At 43.3% G+C, this 19,757-nt stretch overlaps 3 protein-coding genes across 6 annotated transcripts in view; 1 reads left to right on the top strand and 2 right to left on the bottom strand.

Moving 5' to 3' along the window:
- Positions 1-972, bottom strand: part of wasf3b (WASP family member 3b) — a 17,327-nt gene extending 16,355 nt beyond the window's left edge. The window contains exon 1 of one of the 2 annotated variants that reach the window (XM_080794136.1): positions 894-972. The gene's annotated coding sequence lies outside the window, so the exon portion shown is untranslated. The remainder of the gene's footprint in view (positions 1-893) is intronic. The other variant, XM_080794137.1, reaches the window with a different exon arrangement.
- A 1,192-nt stretch (positions 973-2,164) lies between these two features.
- Positions 2,165-11,884, bottom strand: cdk8 (cyclin dependent kinase 8). The gene is made up of 13 exons (XM_080793998.1): positions 11,467-11,884; positions 9,908-9,983; positions 8,692-8,802; positions 7,601-7,741; positions 6,966-7,023; positions 6,733-6,864; positions 6,497-6,640; positions 5,505-5,574; positions 5,338-5,410; positions 5,007-5,104; positions 4,385-4,472; positions 4,104-4,262; positions 2,165-3,297 (listed from the first exon to the last, which is right to left on the bottom strand). The coding sequence occupies exons 1-13, from the start codon at positions 11,592-11,594 to the stop codon at positions 3,172-3,174; spliced, it is 1,404 nt and encodes a 467-aa protein (XP_080650124.1). The 5' UTR covers positions 11,595-11,884; the 3' UTR covers positions 2,165-3,171.
- rnf6 (ring finger protein (C3H2C3 type) 6) lies at positions 11,349-19,542 on the top strand. 3 transcript variants are annotated; one of them, XM_080793995.1, is made up of 4 exons: positions 11,349-11,392; positions 14,432-14,587; positions 14,781-14,945; positions 15,567-19,542. In XM_080793995.1, the coding sequence occupies exons 2-4, from the start codon at positions 14,440-14,442 to the stop codon at positions 17,444-17,446; spliced, it is 2,193 nt and encodes a 730-aa protein (XP_080650121.1). In that variant the 5' UTR covers positions 11,349-11,392; positions 14,432-14,439; the 3' UTR covers positions 17,447-19,542. The 3 variants fall into 3 exon arrangements, with proteins under 3 accessions (XP_080650121.1, XP_080650123.1, XP_080650122.1); XM_080793997.1 differs by lacking the exon at positions 11,349-11,392 and adding an exon at positions 12,890-12,965; XM_080793996.1 differs by lacking the exon at positions 11,349-11,392 and adding an exon at positions 13,775-13,882.
- The last annotated feature ends 215 nt before the right edge of the window (positions 19,543-19,757 follow it).

Here is a 19,757-nt window from a genome sequence, read left to right as displayed (position 1 = left end):
ATTGCAAACAGCTGAAATACAACTTTCCCCCTCAATTAGGCTGCCATGCCATGATGATCAAACAGCAAAGTAGCCAGTAGCCAAAGCAGTGTGTCAGTTATGTGAGTTTAGGTCTAAACCCACCATGGTATCAGGTTTATTTAGCTTACCTTCAGGTCTAGATTATACTATAATACAGACAGACAGACATGGCTCATATCAATTAACATCAATTATTGCAATTGACTAAAGTAGCCACTAGCCTATAAGCCTACATGTGACTACACAATGACAAATCACTCTCTCTCTCTCTCTCTCTCTCTCTCACACACACACACACACACACACACACACACACACACACACACAGGCGTAAACTAATAGAAAGAGCGATCAATCAATGATGATCCGCACTGTCGTTTCCGTTACTGATGATGGAGTCCGAGTGACCCACATCTGTTTATCATTCTTCTCAGTCGGTCAACTGATTAATTTAATAATAATTGAATCTCCTAAATTAAGACGTGGTAATCCTAGACTGTGGGCGTAATAAAATAGCCTACTCGATGGATGCCGGTTTATTAAATATCGCCAACATCCATTATATATCCATTCCACGGCGTGGTTCCGAATCGCAAAAGTTACCAAATGCAATGTCCAAACATTAAACATTTGTGGATTGAGAGAGGTCTTTCATGATTCATCTATTATCATCATCATCATCATCTACTGGGGGTCCACTAGGAGTGACCACTTGGTGGCTACCTTATGTCCAGTGGTCGACTCTTTATAGTTGTGGTCATTTAATTAGATTATAAAGGCAGATAAAACGCTAAAATAAACAAACAAGTAAACATTTCCATGACCCCTATAAAGGGCATTATTCGTTGCACAAGTATTACGAGGCTCCTCACCAGCACTTGGGGAATTTGAGTAGAATTCAGCTCGTCCGCATGTCCCGTTAGAATTAGATGCTCCTATGTTAGCGCTGCCATCCTGTCGTCTGGCCGCTCCGAACAATCCATCGGGAGGCGGAATTTACCGGTCTCTTCCGCCAATCAACGTCCCGCGAAAGGGATTTAACGCTCGACGGGTCCTCGCGACGACCAATCATAGCGCTCATAGCACATGAGCGACAGGGGAGATCCCCCTTCTAGCTCTAAATTGGGGGTGGAGAGGGCGGGGTTAATTTGGGTGTGCTGAAGAGTTTTTTCTAGTCGGAATCGGATTTATAGTAAAAACGTATTTATGGAGCACCAATAAGAGATCAGATCTCCATCATCTAGACATGTTTTCTGGGCGATGTGTGTGTGTCAATGTGAATGAACACTGAGCAGGGCTGGTTGGTTGTTATTGTATCATGGACTGAAATAGCTAAGGCTCCCTACATCCTGACGACCCTGTCTAGCCTCTACTCAAGACCTCTAACCTGGAGCTATGCTCTATTAATACATTGGGTGTATCTTAAGTTATGTGTAAATCAATGGTTCTCAAAGCTGTTCATCTCAATGACCCCCAATTTGTATGTCACCCCCCCCCCCCCCCCCCATCTGAAAGTCCAGTACAGGATTTGTGTTGGAAAAATGTTTAAAAAATATAAACAAAGTCTTATTTTCATTTTGGAGCATATGGAAAAAAATTTTTTTTTTCCATATGGTCATTTTGCTGGGGACGCCCCTGAAACCCACACCCAAGGAGCCCCAGATCCCCACTTTGACAACTATTTGTGTAGGAGATGAATGGAAATGTTCTGAGAGTGAACTGGTATGCAGAGCAGGTGTTCATAGAAGGAAAGTGATATAATTTAACCATTAGAGTAAAGAGTGAATAGCTTTATCATTACAGATTAATTGTAGTTCCTTTTGTGGAATGCTACACACATTTATTGTATATGTGAAATTTGCCAATTCATTTGTGTGATGTTTCTAAAAATAAATGTTTGGTTTCACCTGATGAAGAGTCTTGGCTCGAAACGTCATCAATAATTGACATTGGAGCAGATGAGTGTTTTTTTTTCCTTCTTTTGATAAAAATATTTTGACCTTTTTATATTGTCTAACAGCACTTTGAATAACAATCTAAAATAATTATGATCAGGTGATTATGCAGCCTAATAATTGTGACAGGTCTACGTATCGTGAGTATGCACTTGCACTGGCGCAAACATACACACAGTAAAATAGCATGTCAATGCTTCCACTTTTATTGTCAGGTTACTTGCTTCATGTAAAATATTTCAATACAATACAGTACAATGCATGTCCCACCTGTGTCGTCCTCCACACAATTGGTTGGTTCTATCACAAAGTTCTAAGGCTTAGCCCACAGCATAAAACAGCTGATCTGTCAGCCAATGGAAGCTGCTCTGCAACTCTTGCCATGAAAACAAAACCATTAAAACGGATTAAATTATAAACTACTAAAATCTTTTTTTTTCCTGTAATTTTTTTTCTTTCTTCCTTGAAGAAAACCCTCAATATCACTGTTGCGGGTGCTCCACATCCTCCTAGCATGCTTCGCAGCAGCTCAGTTCGGCCCTTGCAACGGCCACACGCGCACACATACAGTACACACGCACGCACACACACGCGTGCGCGCGCACACACACAGACAGACACTCACACACAAAAGGACAAGAGGACAGACGGACAGGGCTCTCCGTCAATGCTGGCAGTCACATAGCAGCTTTTTTTGTCTCATCCAAGCTTGAAGGGGAGGGGGTGGGGTTCTGGAGGCGGAGAGGTGGATGATGGCAGGGCGTGGTAGTGACAGAAGGAACAGATCGACAAGGGTTTCCTCCTAATCCTCCGATTCTTGAGTTTTGCTCGTTTTGGCATGGCCGAGTCACAGAAACCATCCGGGTTCTCTTTTTTATGCTCACAAACTCACGGCAACGATGATTTGAAAATAACAAATTAATTGGGAAGGTGGCAGCAGTATCAGTTGCGCTTAGTCTCCCGCCTCGCGCTCCACTAGTGAAGGTTTTGCTGTTTGCCAGTGATTCTATGCTGGGGGGGTGGGGGGGGGTTATAAGTTTGTAGGTTGTTGTGTGACCTAATAGACTTGCAGGGAAGAGGCCCTGTATGGTGGTGGTGGTGGGGGACTGTTGCCATGGACATCCCCACATCCCTCAGTACATTCTCCCAGGCGGGCACAGTGAGGGTGAAGGGGTAGTGCGTGTCAAGGGAGGGGTCAGTAGCGGTGGGTCTGGTGGGAGTACTGCGGTGGCTGCTGGGAGGTAGAGGAGTATCCCATGCTGCTCTGGGGCAGTGATGTGCTTGGTCCCGGGTTCTGGTAGGCAGCATGTGGATTGGAACGCTGTCGGAGGAGAGCGGAAAATACATAAAGAATCTATTCCTGACGTACCTGGTGACCACAGGTATATTGGATGCATGGTTCTTTAACAGATTTAACAGTTTCACATTTTACCTAATTCTTCAAAGATTAGTGAAAAACACCAGCAGTCAAATTTATCTTTAAAGGTGGTTAAAGATTAATGAATTAAGCAGTCAATTAAGGTATGAGATTTAGGATTACAATTAGGAAAAGATTCAGGTTGGGTTTAGGATTAGGTAGGATTAGACCATAGACATAAAAAGGTAGACGCCTCCTTCGGCTCTGGGGCGTGTACATTTCGAGAGTAGGCAACACGGAGGCAAGCTTTTGCGGAAGCATAGCATTAGCGAAGTGGACATTCGGTAGCCCAATCAGAGGCAATGTAAACGTTTGTTTTAGTTTTCTCATACCAATAAAGCTCATTTGGATTGAATTCCAAAATGGGTCACGGAAAAGACGCACTGTGATTGGCCTGTAGTCAATTGAGTGGCAGCAACGGAGCATGCCTTCCGCACTTCCACTTTTGCCTAATGCTGGAGACACATGGCTCCAACGAACTGCAGGGGCCAATGAGGAATCTATTTTTTTTTAAAATATCTATGGATCAGACAGCTAGAGTTTGGCTTAGTCTACTCCCTATTTTCGCTGTGTGTCAAGGTCACAACGGAAAAAATAGCAGATGTAAAAGCTCAAAACACGCCGCAAAATCGGCAAATGTTCGGCTATTTTCATTATCGTCATAAAGGTATAGAAATAGAAATGTGTGTGTGTTTGTATGGGAATCATACCTGGTAGTCTGAGGTCATAATGAGGCCACCTGAGGTAGTGGTGGGCGGGACCACTCGCACTTTCTTCAGAGGTGGACCCTGGGCGTGACTGTTGTCAGGGTTACCAGTATGCCCCGCCCCATTGGTGTGGTTGTTCGCCTGTTGCTGCTGCTGGTTTTTCTACAAGCAACCGGAAAAAGCCTTCATCAACTGTACACAACTGAATACAGAAATAACACCAGGATTCCATGTACTATTTGTGATATTGTTGCGTTTAAGTTAGTAAGTAAATGGGTACATACATTTCTTACTTTCTCTGCCTTATCTTCTGGCTCCTCTTCTGTAAGGAATTCTCTCTTGGGGTAGGGGATCTGGCAGCCTGCAAAAACACTGTCGACAAAGAGGATTGTCAACTTCAATCATTTATTCCCATGACTCTGGGCTAATTAAGCCTTGAGCACAGACCAACATGCTAGAGCACCATGGGTCATGTGAACCAAGCTAAGCAGGAGCATAAGGTGGTCTCGCTTGTGTACTTGTATTACCAGTAAGATGCCTTAATATAGGGTGACCGAAGGAGCACCTGGACATGTAAGTTGGTGCGCACGCAGATGTAACTAAGAGATGCGACGAGTTAGCTATATTTTAAATACAGAGATTTAGAAGGAATAAGCTACATTTATGACAGTTTCCGGAGTGGGCGGTGGCTTTTGTGTGTGTGTAGAGTGTTGCGTTAGCGCGTTACTGCACGTTTGCATACTAAGAGCGACCTTTGGTCGCAACTATACTTGTGATGGCCAAATGTCCCCATTGAGTAACCATCATGTATGTGGAACATTTTCCTGGTCCTCACAAGAGAAATGGTTGTTTCATGGTTAAAAAAAAAGATTTAAGGGTTAGGATTACAATTAGCGGTGCACTTACTCAGAGGTGGGCAGGGGTTCCTCCAGGAAGTAAGGGTCCTGCATGGCCTGCTCAGATGTGATTCTACGGATGGGGTCCATTGTCAGCAGCTTCTGAAGCTTTGAAAATGTTCAAACAACGTTAGACAGCAACACACGCCATGGCTAGAAGAAACCATAAAATACAATCCAGGGGAACTGCAGGCTTTGACCTTTTCCGACGTGTCAGAAGGAAAGCAACTACAGCCAGTTTGATTTATGACATCTAATTTCACCAGTCATTGTAATTGCGTGAATGGAGTTTTCATGTCATGGCTCTATTGCTGAGGCAATGACAAGTCCTGAATGCTCACCAAGTGGAATGCTTTGCTGTCGGGTTTGACTTTGTGTTTTTCCATGTACTTTATAAGGCTGCAGTTTGTGTATCTAACAGAGAGGAGTACACAGTTAGTTACACACATCATACATTAAATCTTCTGTTGAAAAAACATTTTTTCAAGCAAGCACAGCCAAGACTCACGTGTTCCTTCTGAAGTCTTTCATCAGGGTGGAGTGCTCTGGCATCTTCTTGATGTCCTCCCAGTCTTTTTCTATCACAATCAAAGGAAGGACAGTCACAGCATTACCTCTTTGTTGTACAAGCACATTGCTTGCCCAATTTTTTTTTTAATATTAGGCTTTATACTGTATGTATTTGGATTTATGACTGGTTATCATTCCTTTTGAATACAAAATGTGACATAATTTTGCAAGAGGTTTCCTAAATCCCAGATAACCATGTCACACTAAGATTTAACCACTTAAACGCGATCCTTTAGGGGCGCCCGCTGGCCTAATGGTCCAAGCGCATGCCACATATAGAGCGATTCAGAAACGGGTCTCATGGTCGCAGCTTACTTATTTCCTGTAGGCGGAGCAGACATAGCTGCGGTGTAAACCTACTACAGTGAATGGAAAAGTGACTGATGTTAGTCTGCTCAAATGTTACTCTTTTACCTGCTTTTTACTAACACTAACTTTATAAAGATGCCCAGGACATCAATGAACCTGTGTAGTTTATGGCTGCTCCAACAGTGGTGGCAACATTCAACTTTGGAGAGAAACGGAATGTCAAGAGACAGACTGAGACAGACTCTTCCCCGTTTTTACTACCCCATTTCGCACGCTTCCCCGTTTTACTACCCCGCTTCGCACCAGTGAGGGGAAGGAGGGGCTAGCCTCAGTTGACCGTATTCCAGTGGGCTATACTAAATATGCGCTCACAACATGCCACATTGTGAGCTTGTTGATCTGCTCTTTTCAGAATGTTCCCCACAGAACAGGATTTAAGTGGATAACTCGGTATTCAAGTATTTAAAATGTAGCCCTAACATAAAGCAGACATACATGAATTTACAAAATAATAATAATCACTTTTACTTTCAAGTAAAAAATAAAATGGACAGAAATATACGGTATATCTAGCATGTTTTAAGCATGTTTGACCCAGATACGGTAGCATTGGAATCTCACCGGCAGGGAAGCCCATGACATTGAAGATACGGTCCAGTTGATCGTGATGATACGGGTTACTGGTTTTGATGTCCTCCTGGCGACAGTGGAAAATGGGCTCAGATGTCAACAACTCCGCAAAGATGCAGCCGATGGCCCAGATGTCTGTGAGAAGCAGATGTTAAATGTAAATCTGACGCATTCATTCCAACACAAATTGCTGCAGACATATAAAAGCATTCATCCACAGTTCGCACCGATAGCTTTAGTGTAGTGCCGGGCCCCTAGCAGCAGCTCAGGTGCTCTGTACCAGAAAGTGACCACCACAGGGTCCAGATCGGCTAAAGGCTTCAGTGGTGAATTGAAGAGACGTGCAAAGCCCATGTCCGCTGTAGTGAAAATAAAAATAAAAATAAAACGTTCATTAATAGTTACATTTTGAACAGTCAAACATTTAAAAATAAGGGTGTTCTTTTTTTTTTACGCTTACCAATCTTTACTCTCCCCCTTTCTGGCCCCTCTCCCATCACCAGAATGTTAGCTGGTTTCTGTCATAGAGTGAGAAATAGTCATAAAACATGCTTGCATGAAACCTTCCACATAACTACAGACAAGAACAAAAGTGAGTTTTCTGCAGTGTTGAAGTATATGGTACATAACATGTACTATTGAATGAGTGATGTGGCATCAAATAGTGGTAATAAAAACCTATGGCAAAAACCCTAGTCATGCCCTCTAGTGGACCAGATTTGTCAGTACATCATACAAGGAGCATGGTTATTTCATCCATCCAGCTCTATCAGTGGACCTAAATGCCAGTAAATGGCAGTTTGAAAATGTAGTATTCCAAACGGAAATTTGTTTTAAATGGTATGGATGATTGGGAGTCTTGGGACCATTATAAAGATCATTTCAGCACATGAAAAACAATTGCATGATTCCGATCAGTCAAGGTAATGTTTATGTTCATATAAAAAAATATTTTCTGAAATGAATGTGAAGGTTCCCGACAAAACAAGCCAAGACATCCAGAGTACAATAGCATGAAGAAAAAAAAGATTCATCAATAGTATTATTGATTAGTTATATATTAGCCCTCCCCCACCCCACCCCTAATCCTCTTACAAGGTCTCGGTGGAGGACCCAGTTGGCGTGGAGGTAATGGATGCCATCCAGGATCTGGTATAGCAAAGACTTCACCATTCCTCTTGGCAACTGCAACGGTTTCTTATTGGCCTTTGATGCTCTGTGGAACTTAATAATGTGCTATGGAAGGAAGACAATATTCATCAAGGTGTTATCAGGCAGCGTATTACTATATAATATGAGTTTATTTTATGGCTTCTTGTCATGTGAAATAAAAATGTTGTTCTGGATGCTAATTCACATGAACATGTTTGCATGTATTCTGCGTAATGTGTCCGTCACATTTTATTTATTATGTTTATTGTCCTCAGAGAAGTGATTATTTTCCATGGAGCATCACCAACACTTTTGTAAAAGTCCATTTCTGCAATAAGCATGTAGTTCATGTGAAACCATGATAGTACATGGGTGTCAAACTGGTGGCCAAAAATGCCTGCGAGATAATTTGGTGAAGAAGGAAATGATTCACAACCGTGTATCTGTACGACAGCTGATCAGGCTGTTCTCTCACTGCAGTCTTGCTGCATGTAGCTTTGTTGTGGGTACTTTTATTCATAAAAAGGGTGGAACAAAAACATCCAAATAGTATCATATTTTATTCTCTCATTACATTGTTCTTGTAACCTACTGTATAACAGCTAATAGTCAACAACCATGCCATTCTATATTCAAATTCTGCTGTAACATGTCCTTCTCTTAGCTTCACCTGTGTAAAGTTGGACTCAACTCTCAATAAATAAATACACATTTTAAATAAATTATAACAGGGTGAAGGGACCATCTTCAACGTTGAATTAAATATAAAGAACAATAAAAAATAAATGAGTGGCTAGGGTTTGTATAAAATGGAAATGTGTTTGAAAATAATTGCCCAATTTGAGCAAATCTTAAGGATCAGCATCTAATCTCCTTCCATCCATGTGTACTCAGGCTGAAGAGGTATTATATAAATTATAAAATATATCATATACAGTACAATACATCAGCTCATATAACTACTGCTATATTATGCAAACAATATGGAAATACATTTTGCAGTATTTGGGGGGGTTGGGGAGTTTGCATCTTACCCAGAGATCATGCTCAGCATAGTCAAATAGCAGCCAAACCTTACGGTCTGCGTGTGACAGGAACACTTTCTGCAGTGAGATGACGTTGGGGTGTTTCAGCTCCCGCAGTAGCTGCAATATACAAACACTGTCAGGTGAAGCAGTGAAATAGATATATGGGATTATCCTAATCCTTCTGCTTGTTAACCCATTTTGACCGGAGATCAGATTCTAAAAATGTCTTCTACATCCTGACAGTTTTCTGAAAAAGCTATGTTTCTATGTCAGTCGTTTCTGTACCAGACCTAAAAGCTCGTAGCGCGCCACTCGGTGGCGCACTATGAGCCTGTAGTTCTTCTATTTTTCAATAGCTAAAGCATAGCATAATGCTAACAACAAAAGGGGTTCCCACCCAAAATGGGTTTTTAGTAAAAAAGTATTTTTTCAGGTGTGGTACACATTTTCGGCTAATCAGGAGAAGAGTACCCATTATCATCTTAGATTTATGCTAATTTATTAGTGTCATCACTTCCAATTTCACTTATTACGAAGATGTGACCAATACATCGAAACATTGTCAATCTTTACTTGCACCCTGTGAATTAAAAAGGGCGTAAACTGTCTTGAGTTGCTCCAGTGCCTTCCTTCCTCTTCACTTATTTAGCCTATGTCTCTCTCCTGATTGGAAAAAATTGGTATGGAGAGACTCCTGTTACTGAAAGAACACTCTAGTCTAGTCTATACTATAGCAATGCATATTATCAGAATATAGAGCTATCCATCTCAACAAAAATATCACTTACCCTATCACACCTGTGTGAAGTGAGGGGCGCTCTTATTATCGTACATCATGCCATAAAATACACTGTGCCAATTTGCTCAGAAACTATGACGTAAAATTGTCAATGGGAATTTAATGTTTGTGTAGGACAAAAATCACACCTGTGTGAAGTGAGGGGCGCTCTTATCACTTATCAGCATACATCATCAATAATCACTTCACCCCCGTGTGAAGTGAGGGGCACTCTTATCAGCAAATTCAGCATACATGACCTCATTCCAGTCAATCACAATTTGCGTCCTCACTTTTTATCCTCAATACGTACGTTTGCTCAGCCAATCAAATCATCGCTATGGGGTGCTCAGCCAATCAAATCATCGCCATGGGGTACACACAAAGCTGGGCATAGGAGGGGTTAGCGCCCCTAAAAAAAGACAGAACAAAAAGTGCACTTACTGCAATCTCTCTGCAGGCTGACATAGAGATACCAGTGCCTTCAATCTGCTTGAGGGCGTAGTCCTTATCATCCTTCCTACAGCCAGAGAGAGAGAGGGAGATGGAGTACATCAACACCAGACCAGACTGCATGTCCCCCAAGACAGTCTACCCAGTAACATAAAGGGGAGGGAGGGGAGGGGGCACTTGGCAGCTGGCAGAGGCTGCTGGGAGTTGCATTACCTCCAGATTTGTGTAATCAAGCTCACCTCAGAGGCTCAAAACATTGAAAACAATATAAGAGAGAGGAAGCAGACCCTGTCTGGCAGCTGGACATGGGACAAACAGAGCACCGGGACTGGCCTCCTTCACTTTGCTGGACCAGTTACCACCCCCTGGCCTGATTCATTTCATAAACCCAAGCTTTGTGTCTCCACTCTCCTCTAGCCGTGTCCAACTTCTGCACAACAAATGAGCTCAGAGAGACTCATAAACAGCAGTCTCTTAAAACTGAACAAAAACATCTTTGAACAATTTAGGGCTCTTAAGTGTGGTTCTGGCCGCAGGCATGTCCGGGCCACACTAATTGGCTCGGTATGGTCCTGTCTGCTCCAGTTGCCCTGGGCTCCCTCCGGCTTGGGTCCAGTCCAAATTTGGATGCTTAACTTGGTTGGGGATTAGCCTTGGATTACAAATAAATTATTGATGGTAAATAAACAACATGTTTGATAGGTAGGCTAGGTACTACGACTAGGTATACGGTGGGTTATTGTAAGGAAAAGGGATACCAAAGACAAAGACCCAAAGAAAGACTCACTATGAATGCTTATTTACACATTCATAATCGCATACTAAATAGGATTACAAAAAGAAAATTATAGCTAATTTAATGAACTAATATTGAAATATCAAACAATCTAGAATCTCTAAAAACATACTTGTTATAATGTAGGCACTTGATTTTGAGGGGGTACCACAAAAAGCCAAAAAGTCATGTTTAATTAAATGAATCATGGAACAATTAACCTTTTTAACAATCATTGCAATTTTGCAAACAGTACCCTGTTAAAAGTATGCAATCAATCTTCACAAGTTCACACAATTTGAAAATAAACACACAGCAAATTACTATTTCACCAAACAAACAGAATTTCCTCAGAAATCTGGGTGAAAGGCAAGCTTTGATGAGCATTGTAGCTAACGAACAGCTACGTACTATGCTTGTTTAAAAATATACCACAAATCACCCTGACCTGATAGTAGGCAGCACATTGTTGGATTGACACATCGATGCCTTTTCACAAGACGGAAGACACGAGCCTTCACTACTGCAGTCAATCGACTGCTATGGACATGATCTGATCTGATGGAACCGTTCTAAAGCTTACAGGCTGTTATTATAAAGCTGTATTTTCTGCCTTTATTATTTCCCCCACAAGCCTCTGTCACGCCTCCTCTGCATGCAAACTGCATTCACATTTCACATCCAGCATCGAGGAGACGAAGGTAAACACTACTGGGTTAACCAGCTCCTCGCTGTAGTTGAAGGCCTTGCTGCTGCTCAGTGCTCATCAACTCACCCATCTTTTCTCTTGGCTTTATAGACATGACCGTAGGTGCCTCTTCCTACTTTGCATCCTTCGTACTCAAACAGGTCCTCGACGCGTTCTCGTTCGCCGGTCAGCTTCACTTTAAAGTCATAGTCCATTTTCACTGTTGTTGTGGTGGTGTTGTTGTGCTTGTTTAATGCTCCGCTCGGGGGCAGCTGGGGCTACTACTTCAACAAGCTCGATGGTTCAGTAATTCGGCTGCCTTTCTCGTCCCTGCGTGGTGAATCGGTGATCCTGGCTTTAATTCAGCGGAAACGTGTAGTCTTGTAGTTCAAAGGACGTGTACCGCAGAGGATGCACCGTTGTGGACGATAAGCAAGGAGTAAAAACGACACTCTACGATGATTCCTTTCTCTTGTTGCTGCGTTTCTCAGCCGGTATCTCACCAGAGATACACTCTGTAATATTACCGTATTCGTGCGCGGCACTGTCGCAAAATGTCGTGCGGGCTGCAGAGAATGAAAGAGCTGGCAAAATTGGAATAAACACACCATGTGGAATTTTACTTACGGTATACAATTTAAATAAAATGTCCAAGTTTATGAGCGTTTATGACCCCCCGAACCCACCTCACCCCTGCCCACTTTGACAGGCTGGAATGGCTTAGGGTCGACGACAGAGTAGTACAGCATCTTGCAATGGGTCTGGTCTACAAGATTCAATACACCACCAATAAGATACCCATGTACCTGTCTAAATACTTTTAATGTTAATGGAAGTCCACACCCACAACACCAGAGGGAGTGCAACAAACCATGTACAACCCAGATTTGGCACAAACAAGAGACTAAATTATTTTCGCTCCTATGCCATCAAAATGTGGAACGCCCTACCAACAGTCATTAAGACATGTGAATCCCTTGACTCCTTCAAATTCGCTGCAATTCGAAACTGCCCCCCGTAAAATCTGAATCTTTTCCCTTTTTGCTTCCTTTATGATGAATTCTATATAGAAGTGTCTATTTGTACGTCTCTAAATGTTTTGATGAATTGAACATGGTGGACCCTCTTGTAAACAAGTGTAATGCTTAATTGGGTCGTCCACTCACAGTCTTTGTATTGAGTTTGTGCTTGAAATGTACTGTAATTCTGAAAACTGTTAATAAATATTTCAATCAATCAATCAATGACTAGGAGCCAATAAAATAGTGCCCGCAGTGGTTCTCAAGGTGGGGTCCAGGGCACCCAGGGACCCCCCGCGGGGCTTCCTGGGGGGGGTTACTCAGAGTTACTTATGAGAGCCCTTGAAATTGAAATTATTTTTTAAGAGTTGAGATGAATTTGAGAACCACTGAAATAAAGCCCTCATAGTCATAATCCATCTATATTCCTTACGTTAAGGTAGGAACTCGTGTATGTTGTTTGGGTCTAGTCGAACTACACAGTGTTGCACCACTGGTCCCATCTTGGGTTTGGAGATAGAAAGCAAAGAGAAAAGCAACCCGTCCATATTACAGCTGCTCTGTCAGGTACCAAATTACGTTATATTCACCTTGTCATCTACTTTACTTTTATGTAACCACACTAGGCTTGAGTGTTTATTTGCTTAAAAGCTAAACTGCGTGATACAACCGTGTGTGTGTCCATTTTACTGTCAAACTGACATGGTATTCATTGTGTCAGTGTGTTCACTGGGGCTAACGTATAGTTTATTCATCGCACGAGCGTTCCACAGGCACAAATTAGGTCCCTTAAACTGTGAAAACCCACGGCGACACTTATTTCAGTTGAACATTTTGTCAATGTGTCGCGCGCTAGGGTCGTGTAAACGAGATATAAAAAGAAGCCCGCTGAGCTTGAGCACAACTTGACTAACGTCAGTGTCATTAGCAAAGCCTAGCAGCTGTGTATGCTAACCTATGATGCTAACGCTAGCAGACAGTCAAAGCAAAGTGCACGCGTCTTTTAAAGCCCCCCACGAAGCTGAACGTAAACGTTCACGGTGGGGAATGAACGAGAACCTTTGCCTGACGCAGGTTAGCATTTAACAAACTTGTTGGCAGATTTAAATGGACATTATTCTTTGTTTGTTCTTATCCCTTCTTCTTGCCCCCGTCTGTGCTTCTTCCACGGAGAAGACAAGACCCCCGTTTATTATATCATGTCCCTCCCCTGTCATGCGACGATTGGACGGTCGACGTGCCTGTCATTGTTTCTAGGCGCTGATTGGTTGTTATCGCTAGCTAGGATGACAAACGTCATTTTGTAATTTGTTATGGCCTTCTGTATGACGATACACTAGCTCGCGAACGTTGTAGCTTGTAGGACTTCATTGTATACAGGGGATTGGGGAGGACGTATGGTGTCAACCGTCATTGACTCATTGACATAATATACATGCAACATATTGGTTTCAAGTTGCAACGTTTGCAGTAAGACTAACAAGGTTAGCAGTGCTCGCTAGGATTTTTGCTATGTATAGGTTTTGCTCGACCTTTTTTTTATTTCGTCATACGAAAAGCCTATTTACAATCTTACTACACGCGCTGCAACACGTCATGTCAGCTTGTAGATCAGCTATTTTCGACACACGACTACATGTACGACAGAGGTGCAAAATGGATGGCGTTGTCTGATTTGTCATTATTGCTAGCTAGAGAACTGTCTCTCCACCAAGCTCTCCACAGCTAAGACAGAACATGGTGGTGATGTAATTAGAAATAGAATTATGGGATTTATTACATGATTGCTTGTTTATCCCTTGAATGACATGTAGAGAACATAAGGTGTGAAGTTCATCTATAAAATGGAACATTATAGGCAAATTAAAGACAAATACACATACACATGGTTTTTTATTTTGCACTGGTCCAGTATGTGACCTCGGACTTGACCTCAGATAATGCTAACTGCATTGCCGTAGTATTGGGTGGGGGAGGTAACCTTCAGGTGATGTTCCAACCCTGGCTGACAGCTTCACCCTTGTGTCTGGCAGCGGTTTCCATGGTGATGGACCCTCCCGGCGGGAGAGACGAGCGGAGGAGGCAGGCGGAACGTCTTCGGCGGGAGGAGGCGTACTATCACTTCATTAATGAGCTCAGTGAAGAGGAGTATCGCCTGATGAGAGACAATAATCTGCTAGGCACTCCTGGTAAGGAGGAACAAATCCTGTATTTTATTATCTAATAGTCATTAAACTTGCTAATACAAACACACTGTAAACATATACGAGATTGTTATGTTATGTTTCTTAGCACCTTTGCCCTGTCGCTGGAGATCAGGTGGTTGGTAGTTCCCTCTGACCCAGCACTTATATCGGAGCATAATGTCATGCTTCTTCACAGGGGAAGTTACTGCGGAGGAGCTCCGCCAGCGCCTCGATGGAGCAAAGGAGCGCGTATTATCTCAGCCTCGTCCTGAGCCACACCCACAGACTACAGAGTCTGGCGAGCAGGAGGGCAGCAGTGCTGAGGGAGAGGAGAGGGCTGCTGGAGGAAGAAGTGGAGCAGGTAAGAAGGGGACATGTACTGGGTACTACTGGCTAGACTTGGCTGTCACACACACACACCGCCTGAGAACAGCAGGACAGACGGACGCTTTGGATATCATCTCCATAGCAATAGCACGCAGATTGACACGTGCAATATTTTAATCCAGGTTGTGTTGTTTGCACACCGCTTAGCAGAAATGGCGTACATAACCCAAAAGTCTGCATATAGTTTGGCTGCGCACATCGCCGGGTATGGACTAGTATATCTGAAATGATAAATGCATGTACCGATTGAACGTTTATCTGAATAGTAGACATTTAATTTGGCTGCACTAATTCTAATCACATCGTAATCTGCATCGTAAAGGTAGGGTAAGTGATATGCTTTGGTGATGACACAAAGAAAGTATAACGTTTAAGCTGATTAATGGGTATTCTCTCCTGATGAACAGAAAAATTGCAACCCCCCTTAAAATATATTTTCATATAGCAATGATTTTATCAGAATATAGTGCTTTAACTTTTTAACAAACAAACGTTTTGTTTTAACGAAAGAATATCACTTACCCTACCATTAAAATATGGTAGGCATGATGATTTGTCACAGCCTTAACATCTATATATATTATATTTGTTATAGGGGCCACTGAGCAAGGAGCGGAAACATCTAATGGGGATTCATTACTAGAGTGGCTCAACACCTTTCGACGCACTGGCAACGCCACTCGCAGTGGACAGAGTGGCAACCAGACATGGCGTGCTGTCAGCCGCACCAACCCTAACAGTGGAGAGTTCCGCTTCAGCCTGGAGATCAATATTAACCATGAGCAGCCGGAGCCCGGGGAGCATAATGACAGCTCAGACCCTGCAGAGCTGTCGATGCCAGCCTCTAGTATGACTCCAACCTCCATACGCACTGCTTCTTATTTCCCCACCCCCCACCCTTCAGCCTACACTCAACCAAGGCCAGCCCCTTACCCATCAACTCGTCCCAACCTCAGTAGGAGGGCCCAGACACGTCGCACACGCAACAGTGCCAATGCCCCTCCCTTGAGCCCTCCAGCCCCCTCTGCACCAGTGGTCCCTCCTGCTGCTGCTTTGAGGAGGATTGTGGCCTTGCAGTCTCCTCCACCTGCCTCTGCTCCTCTCACTCCTCCTCTCGATCAAACTATGCCCATGGAACATCAGGCAATGAATGCAGCATTAGAACACGGCCGTGATGAGGTGACTGCTTCTCTGGACTGTCCTCGCGTGTCGCATCAGTCTGAGCCCCAGACCCTAGCAGCGGAGCGCGAATCACGTGGCAATAGGACTCGATCCCGAGGCCGTATCCGCAGGGCTGGGGGTGGGGCTACGCCATCACTTGGCTACATTGTAGCTCATCGTAGCTCATCACGGCGCAGTCGACCACAGTTGCAAAGAACAGCTGCACCTAGTGTTGCAACTACGTCTAGCAGTGGTGTCGGCGAATCTGGCGTCCACGTTGTTGTTGAGCCAGGCACTGGAACTAACTCTCTTCCCATGGAGACGGGGGAGGTTATGGCAGAGCCTGCCGCTCAAACGGAGCCGAGCACCGAGGCAGGAGAACCTGAGGGCGAGTCAACTGTGACTGGAGCAGGAAGCACAGCGGTGCGGCGCCACCCTACCATAATGTTGGACCTCCAAGTGAGAAGGATCCGACCAGGAGAAAACCGTGACCGGGATAGCATCGCCAGCAGAACACGTTCCCGTGCCAGAGTCGCTGAGAACACGGTTACCTTCGAAAGCGACAGCGGAGGATTCAGACGAACCATCTCACGGTCAGAGCGAGCTGGGATCCGCACTTACGTAAGCACCATTCGGATCCCACTGAGGCGCATCAGTGAAACGGGCCTGGGTGAGCCCAACTCCACTGCCCTGCGCTCCATCTTGCGCCAGATCATGACTGGTTTTGGAGAGCTCAGCACCCTTATGGAGACGGAAGCTGACTCTGAGATGGTCACACCCAACCACCCAGATGCCAGTGGCGGTAATGCTACCGGTCAGGCCTATCGCCTACATGGAAACGAGAATGTTGCTGGCCACAGAGATTCAAGTGAGATTGATCAGGAGAGGGTGGGAATTTTGGGCACTGAGGAAGGACAGGGGGGTCAGGCTAGGCTAGGAGTAGGAGCAGTGAGTCCCAATGACGGGCGGGCTACCAGCAGAGACACCAACAACCTGGTAGAGAACGGTACTCTGCCCATCTTGCGGCTGGCACACTTCTTCCTACTGAATGACGATGATGAGGAGGAGCACTCTCGCGGCCTGACCAAAGAGCAGATTGACAATCTGGCCACACGTACTTATGGCCAGGCCAGCTTGGAGGGCGAGGCAGGCCGCGCATGCAGTGTCTGTATCAATGAGTACGCCCAGGGCAACAAGCTCCGCCGCCTGCCCTGTTCCCACGAGTTCCACATCCATTGCATTGACCGCTGGCTTTCTGAAAACAACACCTGCCCCATCTGCAGGCAACCGATCCTCGCAGTGCATCAAGACTGACCCTTGGCTAAACAATTCGGGTTCACCCACAAAACCCACCCACGTTTGCTCCCTGCTGGCCGATCGGAGCATGCCCAACCGGGCCGTGCATGTACATAGCGCTGTTATGGTTTAATTATATTCATTGAGGAGAATTCATGGCGTTAAAGCTGAAGGTAATGGAACTGAAAGTGGGGAGGGACCTATAATGTAGAGAAATATTTAAAAAAATGTTTATTTTTTTAGCCTTGGTTTTCAGCACTTTTTGTTGTCTTTTCTTTTCTTCTCCTGTGACTTTTTCTCTGGCCTCTCCATCACGATGCTCCTGAGTGCTGCACCAATGGATAGCACTAATGCTTAACCAGATCCTGTAGCCACTGCTAACTAGTCTCGGTTTTAACTCTTTAATGTCTGATGCCTCGTTATCACAAATGGACAACTTCAATTTTAGATTGGTTTGATTTGTTCATTGTTGTAAATGCATAACCAATGCTTGTGTTTTGAGGGTTTTGAATCAAGGATCTACTCTTTGTCCATAATAAACAGGAAGACTCGGCTACCATTGCAGTCTTCCATTTTAAAGCTCTGACATCCATGTTTACATTTGTTAGCTCTTCTCTATTGCTTTCTCATATTTTCAAATCCGTAACAGTCATCAACACTATACCACGTGAGCAACGGGGAAAAAAAGCATCTAAGGCAACTGATAATCAATAAGTCAGCGTAGCATTTGGTCTGTTGTGAGACAATGATGTCCATAATAGCAGAGTTGCACAATAATGGGATGAAAGGGCAGTATTGTGTTTGTAATGCTGCTTGTTGTTTATACCTTAAGTCTGCCATTAAAGTGTCAGTTTTTAGTCTATCTCAAAGTCCTTCAGAGATGTGTTCTTGTTGATATGGAACACAGTTGTAATATGGAGTAAATATTTGGCTCAAGTCTTCAACTTTGATGCAAACACATTGGCAGTTTGACAAGTTTATTGGGCCCAATGTTTTAGCCTTGCCTGCCAACATGCCTCCACCATTGCTGGGAACTTTACCAGGTCTCCCAAATGAAGTTTCATTCAGTTCTTGCCATACTGTACCGTTAATGAGCATTCGGCCTGAAGGAGAGAAGGATGACAGAATGACTGCTCTTTATCTTTGCTCACTATTTTATTTTGTTTCGTGAATGTTACAAGCACTAATAATATACCACCGGTATATTCATGGATCAGTGATTGCTACACAGTCTCACCAAGGGGGTGCAACATATTTTCAGGAGATAGTCACTGTGTGAAAAAAACTAAACAAAATAAAACTTGCAATGGATCCCATGTAGTTATTATTTAGTCACAAGCTCTTAATACTTTTCAGTGTTTCAAACTTTCAATATTTATAAAACTTTATAAAACAGACTTCACTTGATGTGTGTACAACATATATAGTGATAAGACTTGACACTTGATAGAGAGGTTTCACTTAATTTATTGTTATTTTATTCTCCAAAAGAGCTAAACTAATCTATCTACAGTGATGCATTGTGACCTTTTATTTTCTCTCTGAACTATTTTTCTTTTGTTAGGGTAATACACAAATCTAACTCCATATAGATGGCTATTTTTGCTACTTTTGAGTGACACTGTAGTATGAAGTAGGGCATTCATCTACGAAGAAACGTAAGTTGATAGATGAACATACAAAGTTTGTACCCGACAGCAACGAGATGGATGAGAAGTACACAGGAGCTGCCACATCTTAGCGGTTACCATGCAAGTCTCACAACCAGGGGTGAGAATGTGTCAAGTGTGTGTGTGTGTGTGTGTGTGTATATATGGGTTTAGAGTGAGAGTCTTTTTTTTGTGTTGAAGGAAATTACTACGCAGAATGTTACGTTAAGGTTCTGAAAGCATCAGTTTGTTATCCACCAGAGTTGGAGGGGGATGTGGTCACTCAATTCAGAAGTGAATATTTATTCTTTTCCTATTTAATAACTCAAAATTACCTTTTGACATGAATATGTATTATGTTATGTGATGAGATAAAAAAGTGAAGATGGTGTATAAGATGATGTCACTATGTAATGAACATGGGTTTTCTTCTCTGCTCCTTAACAATGGAATAAAGTGCAGCTTTGTAATGCATGGGGATCTTGTTTGTAGCATCTGTTTGAACACTTCTTTTCAGTGTGTTTTCACGTGCATTTGTGGCACAAAGGATATATTTTATTTTATACTGTGTGTAACAAAATAGTGCACCAGCAATTCCTAACATTAAAAATTAGTATATTTCTTGCAAAAACGACTTGCAACAGCAACGCTAAACATTCAAAATAAGCAATTGCAGTAGC

The sequence above is a fragment of the Protomyctophum bolini genome (assembly GCF_963924005.1).
Source record: "Protomyctophum bolini genome assembly, chromosome: 21".
NCBI classification, from domain to species: Eukaryota; Metazoa; Chordata; class Actinopteri; order Myctophiformes; family Myctophidae; genus Protomyctophum; species Protomyctophum bolini.
The sequence above is the reverse complement of the archived record's forward strand: the minus strand, read 5'-3'. Positions and strand labels throughout refer to the sequence as shown.